The sequence below is a fragment of the Oncorhynchus masou genome, chromosome 13 (genome assembly GCF_036934945.1).
Source record: "Oncorhynchus masou masou isolate Uvic2021 chromosome 13, UVic_Omas_1.1, whole genome shotgun sequence".
NCBI lineage: Eukaryota > Metazoa > Chordata > Actinopteri > Salmoniformes > Salmonidae > Oncorhynchus > Oncorhynchus masou.
In genome coordinates, this window is record NC_088224.1 from 95979072 (window position 1) to 95995955 (window position 16884).

Sequence of the window (16884 nt, forward strand, 5' to 3'; positions counted from 1 at the left end):
CCTCTTCAAAGCGTCCTGTCCGGTGCTGTGCAGTGGGAACGGCCAATACCTCAAAGGGCGATGCATGTGTCACAGTGGATGGAAGGGTGGAGAGTGTGATGTTCCGACCAACCAGTGCATAGACGTCACCTGCTCTGGCCATGGGACCTGCATCGTGGGGACATGCATCTGTAACCCTGCATACAAGGGAGATAACTGTGAAGAAGGTGATTGAATGAATGGAGTAATTAATGAATGGAGTAATTAATGGATTAATGAATGAATGAATGAACAGATGAATGAATTAATGGATTAATTAATGTATTAATGAATGAATGAATGAACAGATTAATTAATTAATTGATGGATGAAGGAAGTAACGTTTATCAGAGTTTGACCAGGATCACACAGATCTAATTTATATTTTATATTTTAAAAGTGAGTAAGTCACGACATACTCCTTCTTGGGCCCCCCAGTGGCACAGCGGTCTATTTAACTACAGACCCTGGTTCCATTCCAGGCTGTATCACAGCAGTTTAAGGAACTACAGACCCTGAGGGTAAAGTTATCCCTGTCGAGGGTAAAGTTATCCCCGTAGAGGGTAAAGTTATCCTTGTCGAGGGTAAAGTTATCCCTGTCGAGGGTAAAGTTATCCCTGAAGAGGGTAAAGCTATCCCTGTAGAGGGTAAAGATATCCCTGTCGAGGGTAAAGTTATCCCTGTAGAGGGTAAAGATATCCCTGTAGAGGGTAAATATATCCATGTAGAGGGTAAAGCTATCCCTGTAGAGGGTAAATATATCCCTGTAGAGGGTAAAGCTATCCCTGTAGAGGGTAAAGCTATCCCTGTAGAGGGTAAATATATCCCTGTAGAGGGTAAAGTTATCCCTGTAGAATGTAAAGATATCCATGTAGAGGGTAAAGCTATCCCTGTAGAGGGTGAAGCTATCCCTGTAGAGGGTAAAGATATCCATGTAGAGGGTAAAGCTATCCCTGTAGAGGGTAAATATATCCCTGTAGAGGGTAAAGCTATCCCTGTAGAGGGTAAAGCTATCCCTGTAGAGGGTAAAGATATCCATGTAGAGGGTAAAGCTATCCCTGTAGAGGGTAAAGCTATCCCTGTAGAGGGTGAAGTTATCCCTGTAGAGGGTAAAGATTTCCATGTAGAGGGTAAAGCTATCCCTGTAGAGGGTAAAGCTATCCCTGTAGAGGGTAAAGTTATCCCTGTAGAGGGTAAAGATATCCATGTAGAGGGTAAAGATATCCCTGTAGAGGGTAAATATTAACATGTCACTGTATATCCCTGACTACATTGCTTTGCTAGTTATAGCCCAATGTTAGCTAGCAAACATTGCACCTGGTTGGTCAGCTGCAGACTCTCGTCTGAGGGTGCCAGAGGGCAGAATAACTGACAAATTTGCAAATGCTAAACACCTGTTGAATATGGCCGGTGTCAGTAAACGTTGGCAAAAAAGCTTAATTAAATTGTTGCCAGCAGCACAGTTACAGTCACCAGCTCAGCTAAGGAGAGTAAAATGTTCAGAGTGAGGTGTTCTCTCATTTGTGTCAAGAAGTAGCTAGCAAACGTTAGCCAGTTAGCCAGTTAGCTTGGGTACGTGACTGCTGTTATTAGGACAGAAAGCTCTGATCAACCCTTAAAGAGACAACGCTCTGAGTTTGTGGGCGGGGCTAAAGCTTAAGAGGTTGTGAATGACGCTGTATAGGGGTGTAGACAAAGAAAACCTCTCCAGTAGGTATACCAAAACATTCAAGAGCCATTTTCTCAAAAGTGAGGTAACAAGTTTATCAACTTTCAAAGCAGAATTACTTTCCCATTGTTCCTCAACTGTACCGTATGATATACAATTTTCAAACTCTGAGTCTCTGCATTTATCCAAAGTAAAAACAATTGTTTCGTCTAATTGTATGCTCCTTTTGATGGCGTAGAAGGCCCTTCTTGCCTTGTCCCTCAGATCGTTCACAGCTTTGTGGAAGTTATCTGTGGTGTTGATGTTTAGGCCGAGGTATGTATAGTTTTTTGTGTGCTCTAGGAAAACTAGACTTTTTTGGAACACCATTATTTTAGTCTTACTGAGATTTACTGTCAGGGCCCAGATCTCACAGAATCTGTGCAGAAGATCTAGGTGCTGCTGTAGGCCCTCCTTGGTTGGGGACAGATCTAGGTGCTGCTGTAGGCCCTCCTTGGTCGGGGACAGATCTAGGTGCTGCTGTAGGCCCTCCTTGGTCGGGGACAGATCTAGGTGCTGCTGTAGGCCCTCCTTGGTCGGGGACAGATCTAGGTGCTGCTGTAGGCCCTCCTTGGTTGGGGACAGATCTAGGTGCTGCTGTAGACCCTCCTTGGTCGGGGACAGATCTAGGTGCTGCTGTAGGCCCTCCTTGGTTGGGGACAGATGTAGGTGCTGCTGTAGGCCCTCCTTGGTCGGGGACAGATCTAGGTGCTGCTGTAGGCCCTCCTTGGTTGGGGACAGATCTAGGTGCTGCTGTAGGCCCTCCTTGGTCAGGGACAGAAGCACCAGATCATCAGCAGTAGACGTTTTGACTTCAGATTTTAGTAGGGTGAGGTTTACGCTGTTGAAAGAAATCTGTTGTGTTTTTTTTGCCAATTTGAACTGCGATTGTATCTCTCTCTGTCCTCCTCTATTTCCTATTCATTATGTACAGAGGGTCCAGAGCTTTCTATCATCCACACAAAACAATCCCCTTTGTCATCTGAAAATCCAATGAGTTGAATTTGCAAAGAGGGAAAGTGTGACTTTAATCCATTACTAGCTGCTGCTATCTGAGGATGACGAGGAGGGATCTCTGTAATCCATTAATAGCTGCTGCTATCTGAGGATGACGAGGAGGGATCTCTGTAATCCATTAATAGCTGCTGCTATCTGAGGATGACGAGGAGGGATCTCTGTAATCCATTAATAGCTGCTGCTATCTGAGAATGACGAGGAGGGATCTCTCTAATCCATTAATAGCTGCTGCTATCTGAGGATGACGAGAGAGAAGGAGCAAGGGAAGAGAAAAGAGGAGAGGAGAGAAAACAAAAGATGAGATTGAAGTAGCCATTGTGTTTGTCAGTCTGTTGAAACCTCTCATTTCCAGATGAGTAATGGCCCCTGTGAGTCTGATAGATGGTGCTTCCTGACATCCCCTAGCCCCTATTCTATCAGGGTTTGGGAACCATTAGCTGTATGGCGCAGCAGAGACCCACAAGCACCTCTACCCTTCCTCTCCTACGACCTTCATCCAGAATGATTAATTACCAGGAGAGACAGTGATGTCAGTTGGACCCAGCCTCTGATCTCTCTGCCTTTCTGAGCCTGGCGCCCCCAAACCATCTGCCTACCGAGAGAGAGAGAGAGAGAGAGACCTGGGTTGAGACCCAAATGACACCCTATTCTCTATATAATGAGCTACCATACTATATAGTACAGAAGCCTGCATAGGGCTCTGGTCAAAAGTAGGCCACTACATAGGGAATAGGGTGTCATTTGGGACACATATCTGGAGAGTCCTGGGATCTTTTCTGTCTCATTCTAACAGATCTTTAGAGCCTTTTATGTAATGATAAAGGGGAGATGACGTAACATTGTCTTGGTGCCCCCGCTAGCCAGATGCTACTCCAGCTCCTAAGTCCAGACCCCATTTTTCTCCCTAATTTCGATCTTGTCTCACCTCTGCAACTCCCCAACGGGCTCGGGAGACGAAGGTCGAGTCATGCGTCCTCTGAAACATGACCCGCCAAACCGCTTCTTCTTTAACACCCGCCCGCTTAACCTGAACCGTCGGAGGAAACACAGTTCAACTGACCACCGCCTTCAAGCGCCCGGCCAGCCAAAAGGAGTCGCTAGAGCACGATGAGCCAAATCACCAGACGACGCTGGGCCAATTGTGTGAGTCCTATGGGACTCCCGATCACGGCCAGTTGTGATACAGCCTGGGATCAAACCAGGGGGCTGTAGTGACACCATCTAGCTTAGTTTGGAGACACCTACTCATTCAAGTTTTTTTTTTACTATTTTCTACATTGTAGAATAATAGTGAAGACATCAAAACTATGAAATAGCATTTTTTTTAAATGTATTAAATTGTTAAACAAATCCAAATCTATTTTAGATTTTAGATTCTTCAAAGTAACCACACTTTATGCCTTTATGACAGCTCTGCACAGTTTTAGCATTCTCTCAACCAGCTTCACCTGGAATGCTTTTCCAGCAGTCTTGAAGGAGTTCCCACATATGTTGAGCACTTGTTGGCTGTTTTTCTTTCACTCTGCGGTCCAACTCACCCCAAACCATCTCAAGTGGGTTGAGGTCAGATTATTGTGGAGGCCAGGTCATCTGATGCAGCACTCCATCACTCTCCTTCTTGGTCAAATAGCCCTTACACAGCCTGGAGGTGTGTTTTGGGTCAATGTCCTGTTGAAAAACAAATGATTGTCCCATTAAGCGCAAACCAGAGGGGATGGTGTATCACTGCAAAATGCTGTGGTAGTCATGCTGGTTAAGTGAGCCTTCAATTCTAAATAAATCACTGACAGTGTCACCAGCAAAGCACACCCACACAATCACACCTCCTCCATGCTTCACGGTGAGAACCACACATGCGGAGATCATCTGTTCACCTACTCTGTCTCACAAAGACACGGCGGTTGGAACCTAAATCTCAAATTTGGACTCATCAGACCAAAGGACATATTTCCACCAGTCTAATGTTCATTGCTTATGTTTTTTTGGCCTAAGCAAGTCTCTTCTTCTTATTGGTGTCCTTTAGTAGTGGTTTCTTTTCAGCAATTTGACCATGAAGGCCTGATTCATGCAGTCTTCTCTGAGCAGTTGATGTGGAGATGTGTCTGTTACTTGAACTCTGTGAAGCATTTATTTGGGCTGCAATTTCTGAGGCTGTTAACTCTAATAAACTTATCCTCTGCAGCAGAGGTAACTCTGGGTCTTCATTTCCTGTGGTTGTCCTCATGAGAGCCAGTTTCATCATAGCACTTGATGGTTGTTGCAACTGTACTTGAAGAAACATAAAACAGTTCTTGATTGACTAACCTTGACGCCTTAAAGTAATGATGGACTGTCATTTATATGTTCTTATTACAGGCTTATTATATAATTTATTACATGTTTTTCCTCATCAATCTACACACAATACCCCATAATAACAAAGTGTAAACAGGTTTTATATATTTTTTAAATGATAAAAACCCCTTGACTTTTGGGTTTGACGCTACAAGCTTGGCACACCTGTATCTGGGAGTTCCTCCCATTCTTCTCTGCAGATCCTCTCAAGCTCTGTCAGTTTGGATGGGGAGTGTCGCTGCACAGCTATTTTCAGGTCTCTCCAGAGATGTTCGATCAGGTTCAAGTCCGGGCTCTGGTTGGGCCACTCAAGGATTTTCAGAGACTTGTCCCAAAGGACTCCTGCGTTGCCTTGGCTGTGTGCTTAGGGTCATTGTTCTGTTAGAAGGTGAACTTTCACCCAGTCTGAGGTCCTGTGCACTCTGGAGCAGGTTTTCATCAATGATCTCTCTGTACTTTGCTCCGTTCATTGTTTCCTCGATTCTGCCTAGTCTCCCAGTCCCTACCACTGAAAAACATCCCCACAGCTTGATGCTGCCACCAGACACTTGGCATTCAGGCCAAATAGTTCAACCTTGGTTTTATCAGACCAGAGAATCTTGTTTCTAATGGTCTGAGAGTCTTTAGGTGCCTTTTGGCAAACTCCAAGTGGGCTTTCATGTACATTTTACTGAAGATTGGCTTCCTTCTGACCACTACCAAAAACACCTGATTGGTGGAGAGTTGTTGAGATGGTTGACCTTCTGGAAGGTTTACCACAGGTGGACTCCAATCAACTTGTAGAAACATCTCAAGGATGATCAATGGAAACACGATGCACCTGAGATCAATTTCACACAGCAAAGGGTCTGAATGATTATTTAAATAAGGTATTTCTGTTTTTTTTATTTTTAATACATTTACAAACATCCTGCAAACCTATTTTCGCTTCGTCTTTATGGGGTATTGTGTGTAGATTGATGAGGATTTTTATTTATTTAATCCATTTTAAATAAGGCTTGAACGTAACAAAATGTGGAAAAAGTCCGAAGTCAATGTATAATCAGGACTAGAGGTCGACCGATTATGATTTTTCAACTCCGATTATTGGAGGACCAAAAAAAGCTGATACCGATTTTGTAAAATGTATTTATTTATTTGTAATAATGACAATTACAACAATACTGAATTAACACTTATTTTAACTTAATATAAAACATTAATAAAATAAATTTAGCCTCAAATAAATACTGAAACATGTTCAATTTGGTTTAAACAATGCAAAAACAAACTGTTGGAGAAGAAAGTAAAAGTGCAATATGTGCTATGTAAGAAAGCTAACGTTTAAGTTCATTGCTCAGAACATGAGAACATATGAAAGCTGGTGGTTCCTTTTAACATGAGTCTTCAATTTTCCCAGGTAAAAAGTTTTAGGTTGTAGTTATTATAGGACTATTTCTATCTATACCATTTGTATTTGATATACCTTTGACTATTGGATGTTCTTATAGGCACTTTAGTATTGCCAGTGTAACAGTATAGCTTCCGTCCCTCTCCTCGCCCCTACCTGGGCTCGAACCAGGAACACATCAACAACAGCCACACTCGAAGCAGAGTTACCCATCGGTCCACAAAAGCCACTGCCCTTGCAGAGCAAGGGGAACAACTACTCCAAGGTCTCAGAGCGAGTGACCTCACCGATTGAAACGCTATTAGCGCGCACCCCGCTAACTAGCTAGCTATTTCACATCGGTTACACCAGCCTAATCTCGGGAGTTGATAGGCTTGAATCCATAAACAGCTCTGTGCTTGCGAAGAGCTGCTGGCAAACGCTCGAAAGTGCTGTTTGAATGAATGCTTACGAGCCTGCTGCTGCCTACCACCACTCAGTCAGACTGCTCTATCAAATCATAGACTTAATTATAATATAATAACACACAGAAATACGAGCCTTCGGTCATTAATATGGTCAAATCCAGATACGTTCCATATTTTATCTTAACGGGTGGCATCCATAAGTCTAAATATTGCTGTTACATTGTACAACCTTCAATGTTATGTCATAATTATGTACAATTCTGGCAAATTAATTAAGGTCTTTGTTAAGAAGAAATGCTCTTCACACAGTTCACAACGAGTCAGGCGGCCCAAACTGCTGCATACACCCTGACTCTGCTGCACAGAACCCAAGAGACGTGACACAATTTCCCTAGTTAAAAGAAATTAATGTTAGCAGGCAATATTAACTAAATATGCAGGTTTAAAAACATATACTAGTGTATTGATTTTAAGAAAGGCGTTGATGTTTATGTTTAGGTACACATTGGTGCCACGACAGTGCTTTTTTCACTAATGCGCTTGTTAAATCACCCGTTTGGAGAAGTAGGCTGTGATTCAATGATAAATTAACAGTCACCGCATCGATTTATATACGCAGGACACGCTAGATAAACTAGTAATATCATCAACCATGTGAAGTTAGCTAGTGATTATGTTAAGATTGATTGTTTTTTATAAGATAAGTTTAATGCTAGCTAGCACCTTACCATGGCTTCTTGCTGCACTCACATAACATGTAGTCAGCCTGCCACACAGTCTCCTCGTGGAGTGCAATGTAATCGGCCATGATTCGTGTCCAAAAATGCTGATTACCGATTGTTACGAAAACTTGAAATCGGCCCTAATTAATCGGCCATTCTGATTCTACTCCTCTCTTCTCCTCTTCTGTCTGTGTCCTCTCCTCTCCTTCAGTCTGTCCTTTACTCCTCTCCTCTTCTGTCTGTGTCCTCTCCTCTCCTTCTGTCTGTCCTCTACTCCCCTCTTCTCCTCTTCTCTCTGTGTCCTCTTCTCTCCTTCCATCTGACCTCTACTCCTCTCTTCTCCTCTCTTCTCCTCTTCTCTCTGTGTCCTCTCCTTATGTCTGTCCTCTGCTCCACTTTACTCCTCTCCTCTTCTGTCTGTGTCCTCTCCTTCTGTCTGTCCTCTACTCCTCTCTTCTCCTCTTCTCTCTGTGTCCTCTTCTCTCCTTCCATCTGACCTCTACTCCTCTCTTCTCCTCTCCTCTCCTCTTCTCTCTGTGTCCTCTCCTTCTGGCTGTCCTCTACTTTTCTCCTCTCTCCTCTGTTCTCTACTTGATCTCTCCTTTTTCCGTCCTTCCTCGCCTCCTCTTCTGTTTTTTGAGTTTTGCCGTGAAGGAAGGTTTGTCATTTGCCTGTTTTGTAAATCCCCTTTCTGTTCCTCCCAGCACTCAGAGAGAGCTAGTCGACCTCTCTGTAGATGTCAGCTCCTGTCTGCTTTGTAAGGGTGTACCATGCACTAAACACTAAGCCTGTTGAGGCTAGAGCGCTGAATCCCAGTCCCCACTGTGGATGGTTATTGTTCCCCTGTGTAGTGATCATCATCCCCTTGTCCCCTGGCTGTCTGATAGAGATGCCAGGACGGCCCAGTGGGGGGGCTGGAGGCCCAGGGGGGGGGGCACTGGAAACAGCAGGAGCCTGGATGGACTGTCTATATCCTCTGGGACTGTGTTGACTGTGTTTCTGCCTAACCCTGTCTATCAAGGACTGTGTTGACTGTGTACCTGCCTAACCCTGTCTATCAAGGACTGTGTTGACTGTGTACCTGCCTAACTCTGTCTATCAGGGACTGTGTTTACTGCATACCTGCCTAACTCTGTCTATCAGGGACTGTGTACCTGCCTAACTGTCTATCAGGGACTGTGTTTACTGCATACCTGCCTAACTCTGTCTATCAGGGACTGTGTACCTGCCTAACTCTGTCTATCAGGGACTGTGTTTACTGCATACCTGCCTAACTCTGTCTATGTGACTTTGTGTCTGACTGTCTCTGTGTAACTCTGTCATTGACTGACTGTGTTTCTATGTGACTCTGTCCTGCTCTATGTGACTCTGTCTCTGTGTTGCCTGTGTATCTAATTCTCTCTCTCTCTCTCTCTCTCTCTCTCTCTCTCTCTCTCTCTCTCTCTCTCTCTCTCTCTCTCTCTCTCTCTCTCTCTCTCTGTCTCTCTCTCTCTCTCTCTCTCTCTCTCTCTCTCTCTCTCTCTGTCTCTCTCTCTCTCTCTCTCTCTCTCTCTCTCTCTCTCTCTCTCTCTCTCTCTCTCTCTCTCTCTCTCTCTCTCTCTCTCTCTCTCTCTCTCTCTCTCTCTCTTTCTCTCTCTCTCTCTCTCTCTCTCTCTCTCTCTCTTTCTCTCTTCTCTCTCTCCCCTCTCTATTTCTCTCTCTGTATATTTCTCTTTCTCTCTCTTCCAGTGGACTGCCTGGACCCTACCTGTTCTGGGCGTGGGGTTTGTGTGCGTGGAGAGTGCCACTGTTTCGTGGGCTGGGGCGGGTCGGGGTGTGAGAGCACCAGGGCGTCCTGCATGGACCAGTGTTCCGGACACGGATCCTTCCTGACAGACACAGGAAGCTGTAGCTGTGACCCCAACTGGACCGGACAGGACTGCTCCACAGGTCAGTGGCTAAAGAAACACATCTTAGTATCTCAATCTAATACACACGGAGTATACCAGCTATTAGGAACACGTTCCGACTATCGAGTTCACATCCTCACCTTTTGCCATCAGAACAGCCTCTCAGTTCGGCAGGTCATGGACTGTACACGGTGTTGAAACCATGCCACAGGGAGGCTGGCCCATGTTGACTCCAATGCTTCCCACTGGGAGGCTGGCCCATGTTGATTCCAATGCTTCCCACTGGGAGGCTGGCCCATGTTGACTCCAATGCTTCCCACAGTGATTCTGGCCCATGTTGACTCCAATGCTTCCCACTGGGAGGCTGGCCCATGTTGACTCCAATGCTTCCCACAGGGAGGCTGGTCCATGTTGACTCCAATGCTTCCCACTGGGAGGCTGGCCCATGTTGACTCCAATGCTTCCCACAGGGAGGCTGGTCCATGTTGACTCCAATGCTTCCCACTGGGAGGCTGGCCCATGTTGACTCCAATGCTTCCCACTGGGAGGCTGGCCCATGTTGACTCCAATGCTTCCCACAGTGATTCTGGCCCATGTTGACTCCAATGCTTCCCACTGGGAGGCTGGCCCATGTTGACTCAAATGCTTCCCACTGGGAGGCTGGCCCATGTTGACTCCAATGCTTCCCACTGGGAGGCTGGCCCATGTTGACTCCAATGCTTCCCACTGGGAGGCTGGCCCATGTTGACTCCAATGCTTCCCACTGGGAGGCTGGCCCATGTTGACTCCAATGCTTCCCACTGGGAGGCTGGCCCATGTTGACTCAAGTGCTTCCCACTGGGAGGCTGGCCCATGTTGACTCCAATGCTTCCCACTGGGAGGCTGGCCCATGTTGACTCCAATGCTTCCCACTGGGAGGCTGGCCCATGTTGACTCCAATGCTTCCCACTGGGAGGCTGGCCCATGTTGACTCCAATGCTTCCCACAGTGCTGCTGGCCCATGTTGACTCCAATGCTTCCCACTGGGAGGATGGCCCATGTTGACTCCAATGCTTCCCACAGTGCTGCTGGCCCATGTTGACTCCAATGCTTCCCACTGGGAGGCTGGCCCATGTTGACTCCAATGCTTCCCACTGGGAGGCTGGCCCATGTTGATTCCAATGCTTCCCACTGGGAGGCTGGCCCATGTTGACTCCAATGCTTCCCACTGGGAGGCTGGCCCATGTTGATTCCAATGCTTCCCACAGTGATGCTGGCCCATGTTGACTCCAATGCTTCCCACTGGGAGGCTGGCCCATGTTGACTCCAATGCTTCCCACTGGGAGGCTGGCCCATGTTGACACCAATGCTTCCCACAGGGATGCTGGCCCATGTTGACTCAAATGCTTCCCACTGGGAGGCTGGCCCATGTTGACTCCAATGCTTCCCACTGGGAGGCTGGCCCATGTTGACTCCAATGCTTCCCACTGGGAGGCTGGCCCATGTTGACTCCAATGCTTCCCACTGGGAGGCTGGCCCATGTTGACTCCAATGCTTCCCACTGGGAGGCTGGCCCATGTTGACTCAAATGCTTCCCACAGTTGTGTGAAGTTGGCTGGATGTCCTTTGGGTGGTGGACTATTCTGGATACACACGGGAAGCTGTTGAGCGTGAAAAAACCCAGCAGCGTTGCAGTTCTTGACACATTCAAACCGTTGCGCTTGTCTTGCAGTCCATGTCTCATTTGTCTCAAGGTTTAAAAATCCTTCTTTAACCTGACTCCTCCCCTTCATCTACAGTGATTGAAGTGGATTTAACAAGTGACACCAATAAGAGATCATTGCTTTCACCTGGATTCATCTGGTCAGTCGATGTCAAGGAAAGAGCAGGTGTTCTTAATGTTTTGTAAACTCAGTATATCTAATAAGTGCTGGACCGGACCGGACCTCAATACATCTTCATCCTGACTTCCACATGTTGTCTGTTACCGCTGAATTCACACACAGTTGTATATATTTTTGCTAATTTATTAGAAATGATATACAGAAATATCTAATTTACCTAATATTCACTCCCAATACGTTGTAGAATAACCTATGCTGGCGGTTATGGCTTTGAGTCGTCTTCAGTATGTCTGGATCAGCTTTGAGTCGTCTTCAGTATGTCTGGATCAGCTTTGAGTCGTCTTCAGTATGTCTGTATCAGCTTTGAGTCGTCTTCAGTATGTCTGGATCAGCTTTGAGTCGTCTTCAGTATGTCTGAATCAGCTTTGAGTCGTCTTCAGTATGTCTGAATCAGCTTTGAGTCGTCTTCAGTATGTCTGGATCAGCTTTGAGTCGTCTTCAGTATGTCTGGATCAGCTTTGAGTTGTCTTCAGTATGTCTGGATCAGCTTTGAGTCGTCTTCAGTATGTCTGGATCAGCTTTGAGTCGTCTTCAGTATGTCTGAATCAGCTTTGAGTCGTCTTCAGTATGTCTGTATCAGCTTTGAGTCGTCTTCAGTATGTCTGGATCAGCTTTGAGTCGTCTTCAGTATGTCTGGATCAGCTTTGAGTTGTCTTCAGTATGTCTGGATCAGCTTTGAGTCGTCTTCAGTATGTCTGTAAAGGCTTTGAGTCGTCTTCAGTATGTCTGGATCAGCTTTGAGTCGTCTTCTGTATGTCTGAATCAGCTTTGAGTCGTCTTCAGTATGTCTGTAAAGGCTTTGAGTCGTCTTCAGTATGTCTGGAAAGGCTTTGAGTCGTCTTCAGTATGTCTGGGTCAGCTTTGAGTAGTCTTCAGTATGTCTGGATCAGCTTTGAGTCGTCTTCAGTATGTCTGGATCAGCTTTGAGTCGTCTTCAGTATATCTGGATCAGCTTTGAGTCGTCTTCGGTATGTCTGGATCAGCTTTGAGTCGTCTTCGGTATGTCTGTAACAGCTTTGAGTCGTCTTCAGTATGTCTGTAAAGGCGTTGAGTCGTCTTCAGTATGTCTGGATCAGCTTTGAGTCGTCTTCAGTATGTCTGGATCAGCTTTGAGTCGTCTTCAGTATGTCTGTAACAGCTTTGAGTCGTCTTCAGTATGTCTGGATCATCTTTGAGTCGTCTTCAGTATGTCTGGGTCAGCTTTGCTTTGGCTGGGCCACTCAAGGACTTTCACATTCTTGTTCTGAAGGCCATTCCAGCGTTGCGTTGAGTCTTCGTCCCCAGTATAAGGTCGTTTGCACTCTGAATCTGATTCACACCAAAGATTTGCCTCTATTTGGCATCATTCATTGTTCCCTCGATCCCAGTCCCTGCTGCTGAAAAGCCTCCTCATAGCATGATGCTGCCACCCCCATGCTTCACGGTAGGGAGGGTGTTAGACAGATGATAAGCTGTGCCTGGTTTTCTCAAAGCATAGCGAGTTACATTTTTGTCTCATCAGACCACATAATCTTTTGCCATCTCAGAGTCTTTCATGTGCCTTATTTTCTAAACTCCAGACGTGCCTTTATTGTCAGGAGCGGCTTCCCTCTGGCCGCTCTGCCATAAAGCCCAGATTGGTGAAGTGCTGTAGAGACTGTTATCCTTCTGACAGGTCCTCCCATCGCAGCCAAGGATCTATGTAGTTCTGTCAGAGTGGTCATTGGGTTCTTGGTCACCTCCGTGACCGAGGTCCTTCTTGCTCTAGAGTCTGGGTAGTTACATATCTTTTTAAATTTTCCAATGATTGAAACCACTGTGCTCTTTGAAACTTTCAACACTCTAGAAATAGTTGTCTCCCCTTACCCAGATATATGCCTAATCACAATTATATCTCTAAGATCTACACACAGTTCCCTGGACTTATATAGCTTCTGTTCTGACATGCACTGTCAACTGCGGGACCTTTATATAGACAGGTGTGTTTCTTTCTAAATCATGTTCAAGACTGTTTTCTGGGGGTCTGTACTCCTGAAGTTGAAGACTGTTTTCTGGGGGTCTGTACTCCTGAAGTTGAAGACTGTTTTCTGGGGGTCTGTACTACTGAAGTCGAAGACTGTTTACTGGGGGTCTGTATTACTGAAGTTGAAGACTGTTTTCTGGGGGTCTGTATTACGGAAGTCGAAGACTGTTTTTGTGCTTGCCAGTTTGCTAGCAGTTCTCAGCTGTTAGCAGCCAATGGATAGCAGTTCTCAGCTGTTAGCAGCCAATGGCTAGCAGTTCTCAGCTGTTAGCAGCCAATGGCTAGCAGTTCTCAGCTGTTAGCAGCCAATGGCTAGCAGTGTTTTTTTTTATTACTTTCGATAAAAACAGACGATTCCCATAATTATTTTGAGTCATTACTGAATTATTTCATATAATACATCAAACGTTAAACCTCTTAAATAATTAATTGTAATTCATGGTGACCTCGTAAACAATTACTTAGACCTGGTGTTTATTTGAAACAGGTATGTTCTATTAATAGGGACAGGCGGCTATTTGAGATTGGTTTTTAATTAAAGTTTTACACTAGTTTTTCAGTTCAAGATAATCCTTCAAAATTTGCATCCGACTGAGGTTCCTGTCAGAAATAAACACTAGTGATTATTTTTAATCGTGTGTGTATGTGGTTATGTCCAAAAAATGTTGCTGCTTAACATGAAAGCACCAATTATCCCCATCACCAGAAGTAGGCTTCAGCTCTACTTCTCTACGGCAGCAATCACAGCTGATTTTAGTAATACATTTGGGTCTTCTGTCCTTGTCCGATTGGCTTCACTCTGTCTCTAAACCCCCTCACACATGGGCTGCCTCCCAAATGGTACACTATTCCCCATATACTATAGAACACACTGTTTTGTTACCAAGTACCCTAAGGGCTGTCCTCAAAAGTAGTGCGCTATGTAGGGAATAGGGTGTCATATGGAACACATTAATGTCTTGTTTGCAGTCAGAGAAAATTAAGGGCACAAGCAAAGTGAGGAGCTTGTCAGAGACATGGTGTTGTCTAGCTGGATGTAACCCCTGTGGTGTTGTCTAGCTGGATGTAACCCCTGTGGTGTTGTCTAGCTGGATGTAACCCCTGTGGTGTTGTCTAGCTGGATGTAACCCCTGTGGTGTTGTCTAGCTGGATGTAACCCCTGTGGTGTTGTCTAGCTGGATGTAACCCCTGTGGTGTTGTCTAGCTGGATGTAACCCCAGTGGTGTTGTCTAGCTGGATGTAACCCCTGTGGTGTTGTCTAGCTGGATGTAACCCCTGTGGTGTTGTCTAGCTGGATGTAACCCTGTGATGTTGTCTAGCTGGATGTAACCCCTGTGGTGTTGTCTAGCTGGATGTAACCCCTGTGATGTTGTCTAGCTGGATGTAACCCCTGTGGTGTTGTCTAGCTGGATGTAACCCCTGTGATGTTGTCTGGCTGGATGTAACCCCTGTGATGTTGTCTGGCTGGATGTAACCCCTGTGGTGTTGTCTAGCTGGATGTAACCCCTGTGGTGTTGTCTGGCTGGATGTAACCCCTGTGGTGTTGTCTAGCTGGATGTAACTCCTGTGGTGTTGTCTGGCTGGATGTAACCCCTGTGGTGTTGTCTAGCTGGATGTAACCCCTGTGGTGTTGTCTAGCTGGATGTAACCCCTGTGGTGTTGTCTAGCTGGATGTAACCCCTGTGGTGTTGTCTAGCTGGATGTAACCCCTGTGGTGTTGTCTAGCTGGATGTAACCCCTGTGGTGTTGTCTAGCTGGATGTAACCCCTGTGGTGTTGTCTAGCTGGATGTAACCCCTGTGGTGTTGTCTAGCTGGATGTAACCCCTGTGGTGTTGTCTAGCTGGATGTAACCCCTGTGGTGTTGTCTAGCTGGATGTAACCCCTGTGGTGTTGTCTAGCTGGATGTAACCCCTGTGGTGTTGTCTGGCTGGATGTAACCCCTGTGGTGTTGTCTAGCTGGATGTAACCCCTGTGGTGTTGTCTAGCTGGATGTATCCCTGTGGTGTTGTCTAGCTGGATGTAACCCCTGTGGTGTTGTCTAGCTGGATGTAACCCATGTGGTGTTGTCTAGCTGGATGTAACCCCTGTGGTGTTGTCTAGCTGGATGTAACCCCTGTGGTGTTGTCTAGCTGGATGTATCCCTGTGGTGTTGTCTAGCTGGATGTAACCCTGTGGTGTTGTCTGGCTGGATGTAACCCCTGTGGTGTTGTCTAGCTGGATGTAAACCATGTGGTGTTGTCTAGCTGGATGTAACCCCTGTGGTGTTGTCTAGCTGGATGTAACCCCTGTGGTGTTGTCTAGCTGGATGTATCCCTGTGGTGTTGTCTAGCTGGATGTAACCCCTGTGGTGTTGTCTGGCTGGATGTAACCCCTGTGGTGTTGTCTGGCTGGATGTAACCCCTGTGGTGTTGTCTAGCTGGATGTAACCCCTGTGGTGTTGTCTAGCTGGATGTAACCCCTGTGGTGTTGTCTAGCTGGATGTAACCCCTGTGGTGTTGTCTGGCTGGATGTAACCCCTGTGGGGTTAACAGAGCCTGAACTACAAATTTGACTTGTACAGCTAGGTTCAAAATATACATTTGATTTAAAATACCTTTATAGCTGTGCTTGATTGAGAATGTCCAGTGCAATAGACCAATGGAATTGTACCAAAAGTTCAATGCCTGCCCATCTGTTTATCGAGGCAGGGAAAACAGTCTTGTCTAGAGAGTCAGAGAAAACAGTCTTGTCTAGAGAGGCAGAGAAAACAGTCTTGTCTAGAGAGGCAGAGAAAACAGTCTTGTCGAGAGAGGCAGAGAAAACAGTCTTGTCGAGAGAGGCAGAGAAAACAAAAATGAAGCATCACATCAGGGAAACGTGATATTCATGTTGCGCATCACTATGTCCCCAAGTCACAGGGCAGCTGGGACATTTAACCTTCACTTACCTCTGACCAAAAAGCTCAGAACAATTGATTTGCCAATAAGATTTAAAACACCAAGCTGTCTTAGTTTATAGAAAAACCAGTCGTTCTGGTGTTTTCTCTCTCTGGTCTTTCACTCTGTCAGACAACTGATGTGATATTAGTACAGAATGGGATCTGAACTGAACGAGGAGGTCTGAAATTAGATTTTAAATGAGGCTTTGCTTGGTGTACCAGGGTTGAGTCCCAAATGGCACCCTATTCGCTATGTAGGGAACATGTTGTCATTTGGGACAAACGCTCACCAGTTCCTTTACGGCCCATTAATATGAAGCAGACAGGCTGCCCTATTAGGTAATCCTGGGGATTTGGAGGAATGGAGAGTTAAATTAGAGATGGGTATGCATAGCAGCACTATGAACTAACTGCATATGTATACTATAACAGCAGTATACTATAGTATAGTAGCAGTATAGTATAACAGCGGTATACTATAGTATAGGAGCAGTATATTATAACAGTGGTATACCATAGCAGCACTATAATATAGTATAGTAGCAGTATAGTATACTATAGTATAACAGCAGTATATTATAGCAGCACTATAATAT

The 16884-nt window shown here is 45.6% G+C and overlaps 1 protein-coding gene across 1 annotated transcript in view; it reads left to right on the forward strand.

The window, feature by feature from the left end:
• Nucleotides 1-16884, forward strand: part of tenm4 (teneurin transmembrane protein 4) — a 716895-nt gene that overhangs the window by 407140 nt on the left and 292871 nt on the right. Inside the window, exons 12-13 of the mRNA XM_064985425.1 lie at nt 12-206; nt 9325-9525. Coding sequence (XP_064841497.1) covers nt 12-206; nt 9325-9525 — 396 coding nt within the window. The remainder of the gene's footprint in view (nt 1-11; nt 207-9324; nt 9526-16884) is intronic.